We start from the raw sequence: 23,743 nt of genomic DNA on the forward strand, positions 1-23,743 counted from the left end.
AGGCTGGTTCAACATACGCAAATCAATAAATGTAATCCAGCATATAAACAGAGCCAAAGACAAAAACCACATGATTATCTCAATAGATGCAGAAAAAGCCTTTGACAAAATTCAACAACCCTTCATGCTAAAAACTCTCAATAAATTAGGTATTGATGGGACATATTTTAAAATAATAAGAGCTATCTATGACAAACCCACAGCCAATATCATACTGAATGGGCAAAAACTGGAAGCATTCCCTTTGAAAACTGGCACAAGACAGGGATGCCCTCTCTCACCGCTCCTATTCAACATAGTGTTGGAAGTTCTGGCCAGGGCAATCAGGCAGGAGAAGGAAATAAAGGGTATTCAATTAGGAAAAGAGGAAGTCAAATTGTCCCTGTTTGCAGACGACATGATTGTGTATCTAGAAAACCCCATCGTCTCAGCCCAAAATCTCCTTAAGCTGATAAGCAACTTCAGCAAAGTCTCAGGATACAAAATCAATGTACAAAAATCACAAGCATTCTTATACACCAACAACAGACAAACAGAGAGCCAAATCATGAGTGAACTCCCATTCACAATTGCTTCAAAGAGAATAAAATACCTAGGAATCCAACTTACAAGGGATGTGAAGCACCTCTTCAAGGAGAACTACAAACCACTTCTCAAGGAAATAAAAGAGGATACAAACAAATGGAAGAACATTCCTTGCTCATGGGTAGGAAGAATCAATATCGTGAAAATGGCCATACTGCCCAAGGTAATTTACAGATTCAATGCCATCCCCATCAAGCTACCAATGACTTTCTTCACAGAATTGGAAAAAACTACTTCAAAGTTCATATGGAACCAAAAGAGAGCCCGCATCGCCAAGTCAATCCTAAGCCAAAAGAACAAAGCTGGAGGCATCACACTACCTGACTTCAAACTATACTACAAGGCTACAGTAACCAAAACAGCATGGTACTGGTACCAAAACAGAAATATAGATCAGTGGAACAGAACAGAGCCCTCAGAAATAACGCCGCTTACCTACAACTATCTGATCTTTGACAAACCTGAGAAAAACAAGCAATGGGGAAAGGATTCCCTATTTAATAAATGGTGCTGGGAAAACTGGCTAGCCATATGTAGAAAGCTGAAACTGGATCCCTTCCTTACACCTTATACAAAAATCAATTCAAGATGGATTAAAGACTTAAACGTTAGACCTAAAACCATAAAAACCCTAGAAGAAAACCTAGGCATTACCATTCAGGACATAGGCGTGGGCAAGGACTTCATGTCCAAAACACCAAAAGCAATGGCAACAAAAGCCAAAATTGACAAATGGGATCTAATTAAACTAAAGAGCTTCTGCACAGCAAAAGAAACTACCATCAGAGTGAATAGGCAACCTACAACATGGGAGAAAATTTTCGCAACCTACTCATGTGACAAAGGGCTAATATCCAGAATCTACAGTGAACTCAAACAAATTTACAAGAAAAAAACAAACAACCCCATCAAAAAGTGGGCGAGGGACATGAACAGACACTTCTCAAAAGAAGACATTTATGCAGCCAAAAAACACATGAAAAAATGCTCATCATCACTGGCCATCAGAGAAATGCAAATCAAAACCACTATGAGATATCATCTCACACCAGTTAGAATGGCAATCATTAAAAAGTCAGGAAACAACAGGTGCTGGAGAGGATGTGGAGAAACAGGAACACTTTTACACTGTTGGTGGGACTGTAAACTAGTTCAACCATTGTGGAAGTCAGTGTGGCGATTCCTCAGGGATCTAGAACTAGAAATACCATTTGACCCAGCCATCCCATTACTGGGTATATACCCAAAGGACTATAAATCATGCTGCTATAAAGACACATGCACACGTATGTTTATTGCGGCATTATTCACAATAGCAAAGACTTGGAACCAACCCAAATGTCCAACAATGATAGACTGGATTAAGAAAATGTGGCACATATACACCATGGAATACTATGCAGCCATAAAAAATGATGAGTTCATATCCTTTGTAGGGACATGGATGAAATTGGAAACCATCATTCTCAGTAAACTATCGCAAGAACAAAAAACCAAACACCGCATATTCTCACTCATAGGTGGGAATTGAACAATGAGATCACATGGACACAGGAAGGGGAATATCATACTCTGGGGACTGTGGTGGGGAGGGGGGAGGGGGGAGGGATAGCATTGGGAGATATACCTAATGCTAGATGACGAGTTAGTGGGTGCAGCGCACCAGCATGGCACATGTATACATATGTAACTAACCTGCACAATGTGCACATGTACCCTAAAACTTAAAGTATAATAAAAAAAAAAAAAAACTCAGTTCTAGCTCCAGAGCTGCTATTTCTAACCATGGAAACAGAGCAAGCTTCCTGCCTCTCTTTTCAGTCCTCTACACTTATCTTTAGATGGAGGTGATAATAACCACAATTGCTGAATTGTTCTGAAGACTGAATACAGTAATGAAGGTGGACACATTTTGTAAAATGTAAAATATTCTCCAGATTGAAGATATTTTTTGCAGAGTTTGCTCATTTCGGAGTTAGAGACAGCAGCTAACGAATAACATAGAGTTGAAAGTTAACCCACTCACAGCTTTTCTTCAGAAAAACAGGCAAACCTACCTTTTTACTAATAACAAAGCTCACCTCTGTAAAGGGAAAGAAGAGCCTGTGACTGGCAAGTTTTGTTGAACATGTATGTAATGTCACTGCTTAGACTCAGCCTTTGAGCTGTTGTTTGTGTTCCTGGTGCAGCGATTTGAGAGCTTTGCTAAGAGAAGCCAAAGAGAAAGGGAAGAGGTGACAAACATGGAGCATCTTGCTCGAAGAACATGGGAAGAATTGAAAGGTGGTGATTGAGGAGCTTTGAAAATCGTCATGAGGCTCTCCTAGGCAGGTGTCTTCAAGCCATCCCAGCTCAGTGGCTCTGCAGAAAGAGAGATGTTGCTGTGGAAATGTGGTCCTGTCAGATTTGTAACCCAGATTTCCAGGATATTGTCCTCTACTTATTGCTCTTCAGTACCTAGTGGCGTTGTGTAAATAACAGCAACTGTTCTCCATCTCTCATTGCCTTTCACACTTTCTGCTGTGAAAGATCCAGAGCCAACATTTGGGAGACAAATTAAAATTACTTTGGGAATAGATCAATTTATATCCAGAATATAGCGAATACAGAAAAAAAAATAGCCAATCTATTGATACTATATTTTTTCTATGTGTAGCCTGTTTTTAAATTTGGGTACAGGCTGGGCGCGGTGGCTAACGCCTATAATCCCAGCACTTTGGGAGGCTGAGGCGGGCAGATCACAAGGTCAGGAGATCAAGACCATCCTGGCTAACATCGAGAAACCCTGTCTCTACTAAAAATACAAAAAATTAGCCGGGCGTGGTTGCGGGTGCCTGTAGTCCCTGTAGTCCCAGCTACTCTGGAGGCTGAGGCAGGAGAATAGTGTGAACCTGGGAGGCGGAGCTTGCAGTGAGCTGAGATCGCGCCACTGCACTCCAGTCTGGGCGACAGAGAGAGATTCTGTCTCCAAAAAAAAAAAAAAAAAAAAAAATTGGGTACAAATCTTTTTCATATTTAGTAGGTGTGGATTATTGTCAAGTTTTGATGGATTAATAGAAATACACCTCATTTGAAGGGAATATATTTTAGTAAAAAGCTTTTGCCCTCATAGTCTTAATTCATTAGAATTTTCTCTGTGTTACCAGGGTTTTTGTGTGTGTGTGTGTGTGTGTGTGTGTGTGCTTTTTTTTTCATGTTTTAAAAGGCATAAATAAATTGAAGAGAAAAGGTTATTCATGTGGAAAAGGTTCTATCATGATCATGTTTTTGGGACTCTTTAATATGGCAGTGAGTGAATCTATGGAGCATTCTTTGCTTTTGAAGGAAGGAGGGATGCTGTTTTCTCTGCAAAACTTTACATTCTTTTTTTTTTTTTTTTTTTTTTTTTTTGAGATGGAATCTCGCTCTGTCACCCACGCTGGAGTTCAGTGGCGTAATCTTGGCTCACTGCAACCTCTGCCTCCTGGGTTCAAGCAATTCACTGCCTCAGCCTCCCGAGTAGCTGGCATTATAGGCACCCGCCAACACACCTGGCTAATTTTTTTATTTTTAGTAGAGACGGGGTTTCACCATCTTGGCCAGGCTGGTCTTGAACTCCTGACCTCGTGATCCACCCGCGTCAGCCTCCCAAAGTGCTGGGATTACAGGTGTGAACTTCACATTCTTCGTAGCATGCACTTTTGAACTATTTAGCGTACATTTTTTTTTTTTGGCTTGTTTCTGGAATCGAAGCACTATCTTCCAAATTCTGTAGTATTGGTGACTTGTCCATGTTTCTTTTAGTCTAATCAGTCAATAAAAAGAGGAATGTCAATTGTGTATATAACCATAAAGAGTTTATTATAGTAAAATATATATAACATGAAATTTGCAATTTTGACCATTTTTGTAAAGAGTTAACTTTAATTAACCCATTTATCTTCCACAACCACATTTTTCTTTCTTTCCAACGCTTCCAGAATGTCATTTTCCAAAGTGACAGAATAAAGATTTGATTTTAATTTTGATTTTAGTTTTTCTGATTTCAGTAAAAGTAACTGATTATGGGAGTTAAAAGTAGACCATCAAAAATTCAGGCCTGAGTAAGCAAAAGGCCAGCTTCAGAATCAATAAACAAATGTATTTCCAGCACTACCGCGTATTAGGTAATGTGCTAAAAATGTAAAATCTATCTGCACATAAGGCATCTTGAACAAATATTTATCCAGGTGGAGAATTATGATAAATTCACAATAAAAATAACAGTAGAAAAAGTAAAGACCTAAAGGGTGGTAAAGATAGTAGGTGATGTTGGAATTCAGGGAAGGGAGGAAATGCAGTGATGAGGGATAAGTTGTAGAGAACATGGCTTGCAGCTGAGCCTGGAAGGAACCCTAGGCTTTCAACCGAGAGACCTAGGCAGCTTTTCACGCTGGAACAAAGGTACAGAGGCAGGAGGATGTGTAAGTATTTTTAGAGGATCAGGATTCACATCTATATTCTAGTCTAATGTTTCTTTCATGATCCTCAGAATGCCTTTTTTCTCGTGAGTTAGAGCTGGAGAAAATCTGTCATTGCTATCACTTCCTGTGAATATGCCACATGCGATGAATCATATTTAATCCATAGTGCATGGTACACAGTCATAGTGTTTGGTTTATTTCAAAACAGAGGTCACTGTTTGTCTTTTTTCCTTTTAAGTATATATGTCCCTCATGATCAGACATTGCATGTATAGTTTTCATCATAGAGTGTATATCCTGTGTACAAAATGCTCAGTTTAGTAACAGCAGTAACAATAACAGCATGGCATGCTTTTTAAAAAAGGCAACAACAACAACAACAAAACAAAAACAAAACAAAAAAGACATTAGTGTAGCTGACTCAGTGCTATCAGGAGGATCTGAGCTGTGTACTTTTTACCAGTTCCAGGAATGAGTTTCTGCTGAACCGTCTATTCTGTGTCATCCAGTTACTCTTTCAATCCCTGATACCCGTTCGTGAGATGAGCTAGTTATCTAGGATTATAAAAACAGTGGGTGGCTTGGCCTAGTTTTATATCTGAAGACCTAACTGGACAAAATGAAAAACAATTCTTGAGCCTCACCCTCATCAGCTTCACGTTCTAATTAACTTGAGATTTTCAGTCCTTTTATAAAAGTAGTAATTTTCTCTTTCAAGGATGTACCAGAGATGGAAGAGATGAAATAATTCTGAACAGGTAATAATCTTATTAATTATTATCTGACTTATTGTGCATTCAATAGTATTTTTGGGTCATAGTTCTTCACAGGATGCTCTCTGGGTTAGTGGAAATTATTCAAGTGTTAGAATTAAGTCACCTGGGACTCAAAATCTATTACCTTCTGGTTTATATGACCTTGCACAAATTACTTAGGTGTCTCTGATCCTTGGTTTCGTTGTCTATAACAAGAGATTAAGAATAGGACCCACTTCGTGGGGTTGTTCAAAGGATGAAATTCATATATATGAAGCTCAAGTTATCACTTGATAACCAGCTATTTCTTATTTTTGTCATAAACACCTTCCTAAAAGTCATTCCCTTTGTGTCTTTTATAGCATGAGAAGCTGATACATGAACTGGAAGAGGAGAGACACTTACGTCTTCAAAGCGAGAAGCGGTTGCAGGAGGTGACCCTAGAGTCTGAGCGCAACAGAATTCAGATGCGTGGCTTGCAGCAGCAGTTCTCCAGGTATTGTTCTTAGCTGAGCAGATTGCTTCGTGAGGTGCATCTCTCTCTGCACCAGTAACACCTTGGATTGAATGTCCGTTGTGTAAGCTTCTGTTGTGTTTGATGAGCTAATTTACCAACCGTTTAGACCTTCTGTTCTGACTGAAGCATCCTATGGCATCTAGACCAATTTTCTGAAACTTTCCATTTGCACCTGACATGATCTTTATTGAAACTGGTTGTCTTTTCTTTCCTGATGGCTTCCCTAAGGGTCTTCAAGTGAGTTGTGGTGGCTTTGCAGCCAGTAGGCTTGTCCTTTAAAACGCCAGCCAAGATTCCTCAGGGATCTAGAACTAGAAATACCATTTGACCCAGCCATCCCATTACTGGGTCTATACCCAAAGGATTATAAATCATGCTGCTATAAAGACACATGCACACGTATGTTTATTGAGGCACTATTCACAATAGCAAAGACTTGGAACCAACCCAAATGTCCAACAACGATAGATTGGATTAAGAAAATGTGGCACATGTACACCATGGAATACTATGCAGCCATAAAAAATGAAGAGTTCATGTCCTTTGTAGGGACATGGATGAAACTGGAAACCATCATTCTCAGCAAACTATCACAAGGACAAAAAACCAAACACCGCATGTTCTCAGTCATAGGTGGGAATTGAACAATGAGAACACATGGACACAGGAAGGGGAACATCACACTCCGGGGACTGTTGTGGGGTGGGGGGAGGGGGGAGGGATAACATTAGGAGATATACCTAATGCTAAATGACGAGTTAATGGGTGCAGCACACCAGCATGGCACATGTATACATATGTAACAAACCTGCACATTGTGCACATGTACCCTAAAACTTAAAGTATAATAAAAAAAAAGGCCAGCCAAAAGGATGAGATTTCAGTGGTCCTCGCAATCCTATTTTAAGACAAAGAGAGAGTATGTGACTCTAATGATTCTATAAACTCTTCCTCATTGCTTAGAGGAAACACTAAGGAGTAATAAAAAAAAAAATCAGTGATTTTCTGTCCTTAAAAAGATATCACTAGAACACTTGAACGTGGCCAGGCGCAGTGGTTCACACCTGTAATTCCAGGACTTTGGAAGGCTGAGGTGGGCGGATCATTTGAGGTCAGGAATTCAAGACCAGCCTGGCCAACATGGCAAAGCCCCATCTCTACTAAAAACACAAAAATTAGCCGGGCATGATGGCAGGTGCCTGTATTCCCAGCTACTCGGGAGGCTGAGGCAGGAGAATCCCTTGAACCCAGGAGGTGGAGTCTGCAGTGAGCCGAGATTGCGCCACTGCACTCCAGCCTCGGCAACAAAGCAAGATTCCATTACAAAAAAAAAAAAAAAAAAAAAAAAAAAAAGAGACAGAGATCACTAGAATCTCCCTTTCAAAGAATTTGAAAGGAAGATTCTGAAAAAGTAGCTCCTAGATTTAATTCTAGCAGTTGGAATCTTTCAGTTTCCAATTATAGTTAATATGAGGGTAGGTGATGGTTCAAACTATTATGTTAAAATCCCTTCAATTCCATGGGAGGAATCCCCCAGAAAATTGTGCATTTACAGCCTTGGGACCAGATATAGGCACCTTGTGAAGGACAATCTGCATTCATTTCTATACTTCACCATTTATAAAATCAGGAAAATAATTTGTTTCACTTTTCTCTCCTGAGATTATCCCAGGCAGTATCCATGTTTGAGAAGTTGCCCTAAAATCGTCATGAGAAAACTGTGTGGGTCTTGTCTTTAACTTTTCACCAGGATTTGGAGAACACTGTGACTGGTGATAAATAATATAGCTTTGTCATTATGAAGTTTTTATAATGACAGCTTAATTTTTAGATGTGTTGCAGGGAGAGAACAAACACAGTTGAGCCTCCAGATAATTTACCTCATTATGGCCAATACTGTGTATGTGCTTCAACTTTGGTGTAGGAGTTCATGGAGGAACAGGACAAGAAGGATGGATGACTCCTGTGTGGTCAGCATTATAATTTAACACCCTGTTCAACTCCTCAAGTCCATGATAATACACAGGTGCTATAGAAATGCACCAATCAATACTTTAATAAATGCATGTCCCACCCCTCATAGGCTATTACTTATATCACCTTATGCTCGATTTTTCATTCAGTTTGATGGCAACTCTCCCTTTGTGTCTCCTAACCAACTTAAAATAATAGATCCACCCCTCCAAAGTGAATTTAAAACAAGCACTGCTTGGTAATATTGGTTGTTTTAATGGCACAGGATAGGAGGAGGCAGATCTTGCTCTCTTTGCACTGTCTAATTGAGATGTCTCTATATTCAAGCTATTGATTTAGGTGGCAGGAGACACATGGCATAGTAAATTATATTCATATGATGCTGGGTCTTCTGCTGTAAATCGGATGCCAATCCCGTACAGATTTAAGTTACACAAGAGCCAAGACTACATCCTAGGCTGAAAGAGAAGATAATTATGTGTACAATAAGTAGTGGTTGGTTTTTACATACTTCTTTTGTGAAGGACTTTTATCCTATTATAATTACTTTTCTCATGTAAAGTGTCATTGAAACTGAAAAGTTCAAGTCCAGTTACAGCCAGAGAACTAATGTAAATCAGTAAAAGACATGGAGGGGAAAAGCATATGTAACAGATAATTACACAATAATTTGAGTAGACCTACTGAACCATTTCTGACGGCCTTTCACAGTTTAAACTTTGGTTTTTAAGATATTTCTAATTATGTTTAAATAATCTTATTAAGTCTTTGAAAAATTCTCAATATTATAGAATAAGCCTTAATTGCATCACCCTTGGACGGGGTCAGCATCCAATATGGTCATCTAAATAATTTCCATAATATAAATTATTCTGTTGAATTAGAAACCTTTATATTCATAATTTTCTTCTTTTTTTCTCTTGGGTCAATGAGTTCATTTTGTGCATGATGATATCTGGGATGTGAAATTACTTTTGAACATTGTTCATGGGCTGAGGTTACTTTTAAAAACTAAGCTAATAACCACTTTCTCAAAGAATGTGATATGGCTTATAATAAAAGGTAGATTTACAATAGGGTTGATAAAATAAAACAAAATAAAGGTCATGAAAGGAGAATGTGGCAAGTTATCACCTTCACATAGCCCAACAAGTTTCCTGAGTATGAGCATGTAATTTAGCTCTAAGATTCTTGGCAGACAAGATCAAAAGAAAAAAAAAAAACAAGTAATATGTAATTATTATCTCATGGCCAAAGGCTACTACTCCTTAAAGAGAGGAATATTATCTCTGTTAATAAATTCGTAATAGAATGTATCACATAGAACACTTTATAGAAGACACTGAAGGATACAGTAGACGTGGCCCAAAATGGTGCAAATTAGGATTAATTCTTGCAAGGGCTGCTGCTTTCACTATGTCACTTATATCTGGAAAGTTAAGCTGTTTTTCAATTTCCTAATATATGGAATAAGAATGCTGGGTCATGTCTAAGAGATCACAAGTGAAATAGGAACTACTCCAGTACTCTGGTGCTTAAAGTTCTCAGGGCAACCATTCTACTTCAGATTCATGGGAATCTCCAGATATATACATGTGCTTTTCTAATACTATGAATGTGGGAAATAGAGGCATAAGATGCTGACGCCTGGCCCGGGCTGGGTGACGTGTTTTATTGGTATGTTTGATGGCCTTGTAGGCATGGGAGCCTCTAAACAATAGTTATGGGATTCCCAGTCTCAGCTTCAGTAACAAGGTGAGTCAATGGAGGGAGAAGCGGAGAATGAAGTTAGATGCTGGGACAGTTAGGTACACGTGGGAAGTAGAGTTCAGGTGTCAGGATGAGTGATTCAGGAGAGGTGGTCCGTGGCTTAATTTTATGCAGTTTCAGCTGTGTGATAAGCCTGACGGCTTGAAGGCACCAGGCAAGCCTGAACATTTGTGATTGTCTCTATTAATGAGAAATGGGATCGCTGAGGTGATAAAAATCTATACAAATGCTTGAATGAGTAGTTTATTTTTTATATCACCACCAAACCTTCAGCCACAATCTGTTCTTCCCTCTTGACCTCTGATTAGGCTATAATGATCAGAAATGGTCCAAATTTAGGCAATAAAAAAAATTGGATATGCCACCAGAGGTTACCTAATCAGCTATAAGCTCATACATCAGAAATTGCCTGCAATGAGGGTGATTCAGACAGGCATAACAAACTTGGTTCAGACCATTTACATTCTTTAATGTAAATATGGATAACACAAGGTACTTGCAAATTAAGCCTTCACAGTTGAGAGAGCACTTCAATAAGGTAGTAGTTAGAGGCAGGTGGTGATATCTTAGGGCTGCCACTTTATCTTATTATTTGGCAATATACATCAAAGGTGCTTTCCAGATGTGAAAGTGATTGTTTAACCCATTGTCTGTGTGGCTGGGCATACTTTATGAGGGATTAGCTTTGTAACTATCTAAAATTCCAAATTCTTCCCACCCTCCCCACTCCTCTAACCGCTTGTTTGAATTGTGATTGTCCAGACAGCCAAGGTGAATGCTGTAGATGAGACTATGGAACTGTCTTCCCTTGTATGTAAAGACAATCACTGTTTGGACCCCTGGATTTATTATCCATGTTGAGGTAATGAAGTGTTTGTGTATCAGTTAGATTCACCTAGAGGAGCACTTTGAGGAATATTGTCTCCAAGTTAGGGTGGGGTACGTTGAGTTGAAATAACAGTGATTTACAAAAAAAAAAAAAAAAAAGGTAGAGTAATGGGATCACTTAGGTGATAAAGTGAGGAGATAAGCAACTCTACAGAGTACCGATTTCATATATGTAATTGTGCATATCATGCATGATTTGCAAAGGTATCTCTGTTGGTCCCTTTGGAAATAATCAACTTGTAGATGATGATGATTATTATTATTATTGAGACAGGGTCTGGCTCAGGTTCCCCAGGCTGGAGTGCAGTGGTGCAGCCTCACCTCGCTGCAGTGTACACCTCCTGGGCTCAAACCATCCTCACACCTCAGCCTCCCAAGTAGCTGGGACTACAGGTGCGTGTCACCACGCCTGGCTAATTTTTGTAATTGTGGTAGATGGAGTTTTAGCATGTTTCCCAGGCTGGTCTCAAACTCCTGGGCTCAAGTGATCTTCACACCTCAGTCTCCCAAAGTGCTGGTGAGCCACCATGCCAGGCCCAGTTTGTAGATTAGTAATGAAAGCTGCTGTTTTCAACAGGAAACAAACACTTTTATTGTGTGCCTAGTAACACTGTTTATGCCCTCAAGAAAAAGTAGAATTTAGATAGAGAAGTCTTACGTACATATATGAACAAAACACCGTATTTATAGCTTAGCTGTAAATAAAGAGGACTTCTGTCCAGATTCAGAACAGCCAGACTTCATACTTGTTAATGATTTATTATGCTGAGGCATGAATAGTCAGATGAAATTAATGATTGCATAGTGACAACAGTAATACTACACATTTTATTGTGTCACAGCTCTGTGCTGCAGCGTGTTTGAAGATTTAAATTAAAATTGATCTGGCAGATTTAGCACCTGGCAGACATAATTTGTAAACATTCTTAGCAAACCATATTACAACCCAAATATCAGGAATAAAGATACTTGATTTCAGGCCTCTTCAGCCTTGAAATGTTCCTTGTGTGTTTACACCAGTCATTGTACCTCTAAATAAGGGGGAATAATTAAGGTTTGCCACCCATATTTGACCAGGATAGTTAAAAATCACCCACATGGAACTCAAGCTTTCACTCCCTACCTTCAGGATTTCTCTGCACCTGTTCTGACCTTCTCCCCTGGCACCGTCATCCACAGCCTTGAAGCTATTTCTTTACTTACTGTAATGGGGATTCTCCTATCATAGTTGATTGCTGTGCTTAAGTGCAGTCTGCTGCATGCTGAACTTCAAGGAGTCGTAAATGGAGATGGTTTTACCGCTTAACTCATTCATTCGTTGCTGTTCACATTATCGGCTCTCAGAGACTTTATGGAATCCTAGGGTTCATTTTCTGCTGCCCATTTGGAAGCTGTAGGCACCTGGTATAGAAGTGTGTGTTGAAGAGGATAATATGCCCTTAAATGTTCTACCCATGTACTCCCTTCTGCTTCTATATCTGTCTGGTACATTAAAAGAACATTTTCTCTGCATCTTTAGAAGGAGGAAAATGTAACAAGATGAGAAAAGCTGTCAATTGACCTTTGGACAAGCATCAGCACAGAGCTCTTCTCCTCCTCTTCTGCACTTGTTCCCATGTCTGACTGTTCGTCAACTTTGACCTGTCTCAGAGGCCGGCTCTCCTGAGTGCCTTGTTCCTCCTGATGAATACAGAAGGCAATTTTCTGTTGATTTGGAATTGCTATTTCCACATCATCAGCAGTATTTCTGCCTGAGACTTTTCATAAAAATTGGGGCCTCTCATCTGCTGCTCTGTGTGAGTCCACCAGAAGTTGAAGATGGTAAAGCAACATTGGTTCAAGGATAAATTTTCTTCAAATTACAGCAGATGGAAGAAAAGATTTTAAATGACCTCTTTTAAAATGTCTGGATAACATAATATGGATCATATTTTGGTGTCAGAAGTTTGTATCTTAGCGATCTAGCATGTAAGCTCTCCCTTAAGCAATGCAAAGGAAAGCCAAAACCAATTATGTAGCAAAGTGGAAAGAAAGGCTGTTTTCGGCTCCTTGGGCAAATACTAACTTACTGAAAGCTGAACATTACTTTATTGTTTTGTATCTCTCTTTCTGCCTAATAAATGATGAAAATGGTCACATGTTTCTTCTTAAATTTTTTTAAAGAGGTATATGTTTTTGAGTAGACAACGTGAAAGTCATGTTGCCTATTATTCATCCCTGTAGAGAAAACAGTATTAACACAGAGTATAGTTCCAATTTCATTGCAAAGAGCACTATCCTATTTAATGGGTTGTCCAGGACCTGGTGTCAGTGTACCTCTAAGTAGCTTAATAACTCTGGTTAAATAATTTGACCCTTTTGGGTCTCAATTTGCTCATCTGTAAAATGAGTAAATTCAATTGCATTATAGTTTTATAATGCTTTTTATGCTTTTTAAAAGGCCCTGCATTAGAAATGAAATGTACTTACTTATTGGGTGAAGTAATAATTTCTCATTTGTAACCAGGCCTTCTTGAAGATTCTAACAATGAGTTTTATGTGGAGGTCTTGGAAGAGACTGTCTTATTGTCCATGCTGTAATCACAGGGAGGCTCTGTGGGACTGGGTTTTGGCCATGTCTGTTTTGGTTACTTGACTCTGGAGAAGTTGAGATTAGAAAACTGCCGAGCCTAGATGAAACATTTCTGTTGGGAACAGCCAAAATTAAATACTGGGAACTTGGCTGGCAAAAGGAAGTTAAGATACTCTGCTGTGAACATATAACCAAGATTGCTCTTGGCTCTGATGTTGTCCACTTTAGGATTTATTTGAACTGGTTTGGTAAAAAGCCTAAACAGAGGTAACTTTATGACAACCAGAATTGTTTTCACTTTTTAACAATTTCTCTGAAGAAAGAGCCATCAATAAAAATACCAATGATTTAGTCTCTCCTCTAAATATGTTTTAATAACATATTATAACTTCTGATACATTACTGTCCCTACTCCAACACATTTTTTCCTTTAAGAAAATGTGTGAGATATAGAATAATGTTTTAAAACTGAAAACTAAATTGATTTCTACTTTCAATAATAAATGTTTTATTTTTTGGTGCAGTTTATAGAAAATCCACTTTTCTTATGTTTATAGTTTAGATAAGTTTGGACAATCATTGACCCTCATGAAACTACCACCACAACTAAAATACAGAATATTTTCATGTCCTGGACCAGTTCTCTCCCTCCCTCTTTGTTCTCATTTCCCTCCCAAGCCCCTGGTAACTACTAGTCTTATTTCTCTCCTTATAATTTTGCCTTTTCCAGAAAGGCTTATAAATGACGAAGTCATAAAGTATGGAACTTTTTGGTCTGGCTTCTTTGACTTTGTGTGATTCTTTTTTGATGTGTCCATGTTTTTGCAAAAATCAGTAGTTCATTTTCTTATTCGTGAATAGTATTCTGTTATGTAGATATACTACTATTTGTTTATTCATTCACCTGTTGATAGACATTTGGATTCCCTCCCGTTTTGAGTGAATGTGATTAAAGCTGCTATCAACATTCATGTCCAGGTCTTAGAGTGTTTACCTTTTGGGCAGATAACTAGGGTGGGACCACAGAGCCATATAGTAAGCATTTGTTTAATTCCATAAGGAACTGCCAAACTGTTTTCCAAATTATCTGTGCCTTTTTGCATTTCTACTAGCAATGTAGCAATGTATAGGAGTTCTAGTTGCTTCATATCCATACATGCTTCTTCAAAAACAAAACCTAGACAAAGGAAACCACACAAAATAAATAAATGTCTGGCTTAAGGAATAATTCTGAGGTGAATGGCTTTGTAACCAACACTAGGTCAAGAAAGGAGACTCTGCCGGCCACCCAGAATCCCATCTGGGTACCTCTTCTCAGCCTCAACCTTTATCTTTTTCCAATAAGCTATTAGTGTGACCTTATAGCAATAACCCTCCTGTGTTTTTAATAGTTTCATCATTTAATGTGCATTCCCAGACCCTTCAGTTTAGTCTTGTGCATCTGTTAAAAAAACAACTGGATATAAATCTTTTAAGTTTCTTTGAACCTACAGGTTACTGTCCATCCCTTCCTTTTCCTTCATATTTTATGCGTTAAAGACCTAGAATATTGGACCTGTAGAGTTTCCTACAGACTAAGTTTTGTTGATTACCGTACTTGGGACTGGGCACCATGTTTTTCTGGCATCGGTATTTTCTACAAATTGGCAGCTATTTTCATACATTGCTCCTAATAATGATCTAAATAAAGAGTTAAAGATCGCTGCCTGTCCAAGGGACAGATACTGTTTGTTCCCCTGTTCCTCTCTTATACTATCACCAATAACCTTTGCCATCATAAGCATTAAAAAAAAAATTTGTTGATTGAAGAATGAATGAATGAATATCTTCACTAAAATAGAAAGATGCAGCCAGAATTCTGCTAGACTTAGGTTAAGCATATAGAAGAATTTTACAGATAGTGTGTTTATGACAGAAATTTGCTTCCAAGGGAGGTTGTAGAATGGCCATTTCTGGGGATCTTTAAAATTTTGATAATAGTCATCATTCTTAGAGTTATAAACTGTGATGGCCTGGGAGGATGAAGACCTGATTTCTCATCTCTGGGCTTCTGTGATGGAGTGCTCACCTATAAAAGATGAGTTGCCTGTTTCAGAATACTCTTTGCAGAATTCTTTCTGCAGGGCACTAAATGGAATTTGGTGAATTGAAAGTTTACTTCCCATAAGCTAAAGTTTACTTTCCGAGAGTGTTTTATGGCTCTCAGATAACATTTATACCAATCTCTCTAAGGTTTGCATATGGGGCAGAGGCAGAGGCAGCAGTCCCAGTAGTATAGATTGTTGTTCTGATTACCTTTATGGTCCATAGGCAGTGCATTTAATGAACACTGTTCCCACATAGTATAAGTCTAAGTGCTAACTGTAAACAGTTGGAACCATTCTTTGGGATCCTTTATTTAATTCGTGAGAAATAATTCTGTTAAGATGGTCCTTGTTTATAAATGTCTACATCTGTTGCTAACAAACAACCTCAAGCTTTTAAGAATGTTTCTTGAGAATGAAGCAGAGAATTAGCTATGCTGAAGCTATGGGGTTCTGACAAAATAAATGTGTTGTAGTTTTCATTAAACTGTGTTTCAGAATTCTTTGCACATTTCCCCTGACCAAAGGTTTTCACCTGTCATTTGCAGGAGTAACAACTGACAGCATGCATTTTCTCAAGACAGAAATATACATTTCTTTTTCCTTGTTTATTTTCTGTAACTGCTTTAAGCAGTTGTGTTTTATAATAAGCATTTTAATTAATATTGATATCCCCATGGTTACAGAAATGACAGTACTTTTTACTTTTATGTTTTATCATTTCCAAAATCATTCCCTATGTTATTTCATTCATTTCTCATTATAACCTTACATATGATAGGGAGAGCATATTACATGATATTGAATCATATATATTAATAATAATAAATATTATATTGAAGCTTAAAAATGAGGTAACTTGCTTATGATCACATGGCTATGTGGACCCCAACCCGGAACCCAGGGCTTCTGACTTCTGGGCACACACTCTTTCTGCTCCATCATTTATGTGTTTTGTAGTTTATAATCTGTAATGGAAAGTGGAGGTTTTTAAAATTTATTGATAGATAATAGATGTACATAATTTTGGAGTACAAGTGATATTTTAATACATTCGTATAATTTGAAAATAGGAAATTACTGGTATTGGGATTTCCACCACCTTAAATATTTATCTTTTGCTAGAAACATTCAAATTATTCTCTTCTAGCTATTTTGAAATATACAATAGATTGTTTTAAACTGTATTTACCCTACTGATCTAAGCACTTGTATTTCATGCAGAATTCAGCCTTGCTCATAGATTGACATGCTCTGCCACTTACACAATTTCTTGAACTTAATTATTATCACCCTGCTGAGATTGTACCTAAGAGTCTCTTGGGCCAGAGGGATAGATACAATTATATCAAATTAAAAGACAAACTGGGCCAGGCGTGGTGGCTCACATCTGTAATCCCAGCACTTTGGGAGGCCGAGACGAGTGGAATACCTGAGGTCAGGAGTTTGAGACTAGCCTGACCTACATGGTGAAACCCCATCTCTACTAAAAACTACAAAAATTAGCTGGCATAGTGGCAGTCACCTGTAATTCCAGCTACTCAGGAGGCCGAGGCAGGAGAAGAATCACTTGAACCCAGGAGGCGGAGGTTGCAGTGAGCTGAGATTGCACCATTGCACTCCAGCCTGGGCAACAGAGGGAGACTGTCTCAAAAACAAACAAACAAACAACAACAACAAAAAACTGGGCAACCACCATTTTTCTGTTTCAAAGTTTGTAAGGAAGGTTGAATGTTTATGTCATTAGTGCCTCTTTTATGGTCTCTGCTTGCTTAGTGTATTTTCCCATTTCATTTTCAAACCACTCTTGCTGAAGATTGAGTCAGTGTTTCCAAATACATAGACCACCATCAAGTTATAATTGCATTTATGACATAGACTGTGTAGCCATTTAATTTAGCTAAGATGGCCCAAATTTTCCCTTTGCTGTTGGCTTGGACAATATGTGTTTAGCTAACAAAATCCAGCTCCAAATTCACCATCTCCCTGATGCCTTTTATAATATTCTACTTTACTCACTTGATTACAGACTTTTATCACAAAATTATATTTTTTTCTTGCTGGCATTTTGCAGCTGCATATTATATCTTCCCTTTGTAAAATGTAAGCTGCTTATGATTTTAGCCTGGCACATAGTAGGTGCACAATAAATGATGAAGTAAATGAATAAAGTATTATTTCTGATAGACCATGCTGCTGTTTGAATATACCATTTAATAACCCTCACTGTGGATGGTATTTGGCCAACCTGCTCCATCATATTGAGATTTAAAAAAATCTAATTTATATTATTTCTATTGAATTTTAAAATAAAATTGCCACTTAGATAATATTGTATAAAGAATACTTTTTTTTGCAGATACTACTAAACCTGAAGTATGATAATTAAAAAAAAATTGGTTTGGCTCTATGCTAAGCAAGGTGTGGAGACACAGAAATAAGTAAGCCATATCCCCTGTTGCCAAGGATCGTAGGGTAAAAAAAGAGTTACATGTGAAAATAACTAAGGTTAGGATCAAATATTTGCTATAAGACAGGGAGAAAAAAATGATAGATGAAAAACTCTGCCAGCCAGAAATGGATTCATTTGAGATGAGTATTGAAGCATGTGCAGGTGAAGAGGGTTTAATAGAGAACTGAAGGAAGGGCATTTTAGGTTCAGAGAACAGAATACAAAGACAGACCTGATGGTATGGGTACTCACAATGCATGTTGCCGGAACTCAGTTCCTTGAAGGCCCTTATCTCAGCAAACTCAGCTTGGAATCTGCCTGCATCATTCTCTTGCATCTTGGGCAGTGGAAGAATGCCCGACCTACCTTTGCAGTGTGAGTCTTATGAATATCTCAATCACGAAGTCAATCTTACTTTGAACTCTTTTCCTGAAGCCCAGTGGTCACCTTTGATGTCAGAAACACTTTAAAAATCGATTTCTGTTCCCTCAGCAATTCACATTATTGTCAAGAGAGTCCCCAGTGAAGTAGTAATATATTTAGTGTACTTCCAATATGCATGACACATAGAACACTTAAAAGTCTATTGCCTTTTCAGAAACAATCACCAAAGCACATGACATGTTATCCGGAAATATCCTACAGGTCTAATAGATTGGAATGACTATGAGAGTCTGCAGACCCAGACTTTCTAAGCAGCCTCTCTTGAGTAAAGAATTGAGTAGTGGGGTAGTAAGGCTGTAGTTACCGTCTCAGGGCACCCAAACCCCAGTTCAGGAAAGGCCAGGACCTTGGAGATTACACTGACAGTGAGAACATCCATCATTTAATAAAATCCAGAGAGGCGAAGGACTAAGTCTCAGAGCGTGAGGAAAGAACTCTTAGATGTGAAAAGCAGCAACTTGAAAGTAACATGAAATATGTGAGATTCGAACAGTTATCTCATTTATTTTTTATTAACACTTAAGGAGAATTACCAAGTGCCAGTACTATTTTAGGTACCAGGGTTATAACAGTGAAATGAAACAAATAAGCATCCCTTCCTTTTAGACGAACTATAATATTACATGTAATTTCATTCTTAAAACAGTCCTCTATGGAAGATATTCTTAGCCTCTCTCCTTTACAGATGAGGAAACTGGGGCTCCCATGAGTTAAATAACTTGCCCATCTTCATACTGCTTGGATGTATCGTAGCTGTTGTATGAACTCAGATACCCTAGGTCTTAACCATTATTCATACTGTCTTCTATTTATGTTGCCTACAAAAGAACAAGTGAGCTAATATTATTGAGCATTGGCCTTGTACCAGTTGTGTTTCTGCATGCTTTAAACAAATAGTCTTATTGATTATAGACCAGTGAGGAACTATTAGCATCCATATTTGATAAGAAAATAAAGCCCAGAAAGGTTAAGCAATTTGCAAAGGCCACACAGCCACTAATGGCTGAATCAGGATTTAAGTCAGGTCTGTCTGTCCCTTAAGGATTCTCTTCCTGTTGTACACTACAAAAATTAATATATGTTAAGCTTCTCAAAAATTTAGTGTTTGCATCAATGCAATATTTATGTTTGGAGCAAGTATATAGTTTTAGATATATACCATTTTACTAAAGTTTTTTCTTCCAGTGTCTTTGAGAATATATCAGTGTATTTATTAATTGCTTGAGGTATGTTCTGCATGACTGACAAATTTTTCTTATTTTGCATAAGTTACAAAAAATGTTAGACATACATATTCAAGTTCATTCTAAAACTTATAAAACTTCATAATAATTAAGTTCAGATATCAATATGCCCTTTTCCAGAATTACTTGATTAATGAACCCTTAACAATTGGAGAAATTGATCTTCAGTTAAATTTGAAGTGAATGGTAGATGTAAATATGGTGACTTAGAGAGTTCAACATCATTTCCATGGCACTACTTTACAAAAAATATTTATCTAGAGTTCCTCATTTTCAATATTTCAATCTTGTTTTCATGTAAAACAAAATAATCAATCACCGGAAAGAGCAAATTACCAATCTCCATACCAGGTTGAGAAGGGCGTGTGTGTGTGTGTGTGTGTGTGTGTGAACACTATATATATATATACACACACACACATATATACTTCAATTTACCTCCAGATAAATGGAATTTGTACACGTGTGTATGTCCACACACATGTAAACAAACATACAGAAAGAGATGTATTTGGAAGAATGATGTAAGTCTTAAGAAGTTGTTAACTTTAAATAGAAAGAGAGAAGATGGGATGGGACAAGAATAGAAGCTAAATTTCTCTCAATAAACCTTGTTTTGAGGATTTGACTTTATAAATACTTACATGTTTAATAAAATTGTAACATAACATCTAATTTTAAAATTCCCCCAGATTGAAAGCAAAACCAGTAAATCTAACTGCAATTGTGGTTGATGGCAAATCTACAGAGTGAACAATCATTTGAAGTGAATTGAAAACAGATGCTTGTACACTTGTAGTGGGATCCATATTCATGACAAAAAGAAATCCACAAAATATCATTGCTTTTAGTGGTCATATTTTAAGAGGTAGTGTTGTTTTTGTCATAGCAGTCTGAGGCTGTTGTTAAAATGTCCAGGATCCAATTTGAAAAGTCTTCCACCAATCAAAAACAGCTCAATTCATGCATCAATAAGAATACTTACTGCAGTGTATTAAAGCATGTCAGCTTTTGTTTAAATCCTTTCACTTATAATAATACAAAACAACCCCAGGAAAACCTTTAGGGGATTCTAGGAAACCAACTTTTTATTTTCAAAATTGATAAGCAATGAGAAAGAAGCATTCTGTCTTTAAGACCTGTAACTAAATCATCCTCAGTGGAGAGAAGTTTCCCTTTGTAAGAAATTTTAGCTAATAAATAGAGAAAGAAGAATATAATTAGAAGCTATTTTGCAATTTTTAATGAAATAGTGCATCAGAAATAGTGCTAACATACCAGAGAGAGACATTTATACATCTTGTGTCTCTTGATGGAAATACCCAAAACTATCTATGAAGCAACTTTGCCAAAAAAATGAACCTTGAATCTCATCAAGCCTGTAGATACAATGAACAATTTATAGGAAACACTATAAGACTAAGTTCTGCAAAATCCAAACTATGGGAAATTCTACGGAACAAATGACCTGTTTTTTTCAACAAATAAAGTACAAGGAAGAAAAAAAGAGGTGGGGAGAAAACCTATAGATCAAGAATAGTGTCGTGAGACATTGGGTGAACCCTATTTGGATCCTGATTTGAAAATACTGCAAAAAAGAAAACAAATGAGACAATCTGAAGATATGGTTGGAATATTTGTCTACTCCCTGAATATTTGATATAGTTCATGTTTTTAGGTGTGATAACATATGGCTATGTTTTTTAAAAGACATATTTAAAAGACATACCTATCCATACTGACATAAATATGGCTGAAAAGATATGCTTGTGTGATGTAATTTAAATAATTTGGAGGGAGGATCGGGAGTTAATGTTGAAACTCAATTGGCTTTGAGTTGGTTATAATCAAGCATGTGAGCATTTCTTATACTGGAACCTTTACTTTTGCAGATGTTTGTAATGTTTTATGAAAATAAAAGAAGAGAATACCTTCAAGACATGCTGCTTTCTTATAGATTATTAGTTGCAATCTTAGTTTTGCTGAAGAAATTAACAGAACTTAATACAATTACTCTTATTTGGAAGTCTATAATTTTCTAAACCTAACTCTGATGCAGTCCTACTCCTAATATTTACAAGGCCTAGAACAAGAGTATATAAATGGCAGCCCACATTCTACGGGTCTAAATATATACAAGTTATAAACCAAGTCAGCAAAATAAAATGCCATGTAAAATGTGTTCTCCTTGATGAATGTATCTTCATCATGACCTGGAAGGCCGAATCAAGCATGGAATTCTCACAGTCCTTGGAGTTCCATTTTGGCCCATTTGGTACAGGGGCAGCCAGTTCCTAACACCCAGCTTGCAGCCCAGTGGTTTGGTTGGCTTTCTTCTCTCACCCCCAGCTCCATGTTCCCATTACCACTAAGGGCCTGGGGTGCACATGTGTGTACACCCTAGCTGTCATGTCTATACTCTGTCCACATCCCATGCCTGCTGCCAGCATTTGGCTACTTTTTGGATCTTGGGTGCGCACACATACCCAGCAGGTCCTGGAAGCAGGCTCGGGCCCATTTGGAAAGAAATTCCTGGTTCAGCATACCCTGAACATCATGAGGCAGAGGGGAGGCACAGACTCTGCATGGGCATAACCCCATGATGCAGGGAAACCCACACCTGGTGGAAGGGGATGGCTAGAGGAGGCTCGGAGTGAAGCCCCCTGAAGCTCAGGACCTGGAGCTTGGCATTTTGTGCCTAGGTATAAGAGAGACAGTACCGTTAGGTGAAATTTTCCAATTCTTACAAGAAACCCCTCCCTAATCGTGTTCACATGGTTTGACATTTTTAAATGCTTTTGACATTTGGCTTTTGCAAATATTAATAACAGTTTAGCTGATAGAAATATAAACTGAACGTTAGTTGTATAAAAATTGTATGCTCTCAAAATATATTTAGCAACTTCAAAAGATTTAGCTGCCCATCTGTTTTGTAGAATTAACACCAGCTTGAAACATATTCAAGAAAAAAAAAAAACTCCAATTGTGTAAACTATCCTTAGGGGAAGAGAGGATTCTGAGCACCACCCAAGGTAGGGTCACTGTCCAAACACTTGGGCCCTATAACATAAATGTAAGTGTGAGTGGCCGGAGCGACTGTTTTGACAAGTTGACAGAAAACTTCCCTAGAACACAAAGTTTCATCCCATGGAGCAGCTGGAAGCAGAATGCAGCAAGGAGAACTGCCCTGGCTGCCCTATGGCCTGTTATCTGGGGACACGTTTCATCGTATCCATTTGCTAAAAGTGTAAGGCCAGCAGAAGATTCCATGCACACATCTGGCCCTGGGTCATCTCTAATAGAAATAAGACAGTCAGCTATGAGACAGTCTGCTCCACCACGGTGACCTTGTGCCCCATTTAGTGGCATTTGGATATTTGTAGGAGGCAAATTATAGGGTAGTTCTGACAATAATTGTATATTAAACCAAATGGCTGCTCCTCATCTGTCTACATAAAGGCTTGGAAGGGTTTCCAATACTTCTGAGTCTTACTGCAGATGGCATTGCCATTCTTGTGAATGATAGTTGATGGTTTCAGCTGCAAGTTAACATTGGAAGTGTAGCTCCTAATTATACTGTTAACAGATATTTATAGTGGTTTTTGTTATGTTCCAGAGACATTGGAGGGTGTGTGTGATTGCAGGCCTCTGTATTGTCATGTAGTCCTTGTAGTTAACCAGTGAACAGCATACTTTATTTTTTTAAGACGGAGTCTTACTCTGTTGCCCAGGCTGGAGTGCAGCGGTGCGATCTTGGCTCACTGCAAGCTCCGCCTCCCGGGTTCACGCTATTCTTCTGCCTCAGCCTCCCGAGTAGCCAGGACTACAGGCACATGCTGCCATACCCGGCTAATTTTTTGTATTTTTAGTAGAGACGGGGTTTCACAGTGTTAGCCAGGATGGTCTCGATCTCCTGACCTCATGATCCACCCGCCTCGGACTCCCAAAGTGCTGGGATTACAGGCGTGAGCCACCACACCATGCCTATCATACCTATTTTAAAGATGAATAAACTG

The 23,743-nt window shown here is 38.2% G+C and overlaps 1 protein-coding gene across 2 annotated transcripts in view; it reads left to right on the top strand.

Annotated features, from left to right (window-relative positions):
- NCKAP5 (NCK associated protein 5) overlaps positions 1–23,743 on the top strand; it is a 1,001,373-nt gene that overhangs the window by 538,915 nt on the left and 438,715 nt on the right. For both annotated transcript variants that reach the window (XM_055108553.2, XM_055108550.2), the window contains exon 5: positions 6,145–6,278. In XM_055108553.2, the coding sequence (XP_054964528.1) occupies positions 6,145–6,278 (134 nt within the window). The remainder of the gene's footprint in view (positions 1–6,144; positions 6,279–23,743) is intronic.

This window comes from Pan paniscus, chromosome 13 (assembly GCF_029289425.2).
Source record: "Pan paniscus chromosome 13, NHGRI_mPanPan1-v2.0_pri, whole genome shotgun sequence".
In the NCBI taxonomy this organism is placed as follows: domain Eukaryota; kingdom Metazoa; phylum Chordata; class Mammalia; order Primates; family Hominidae; genus Pan; species Pan paniscus.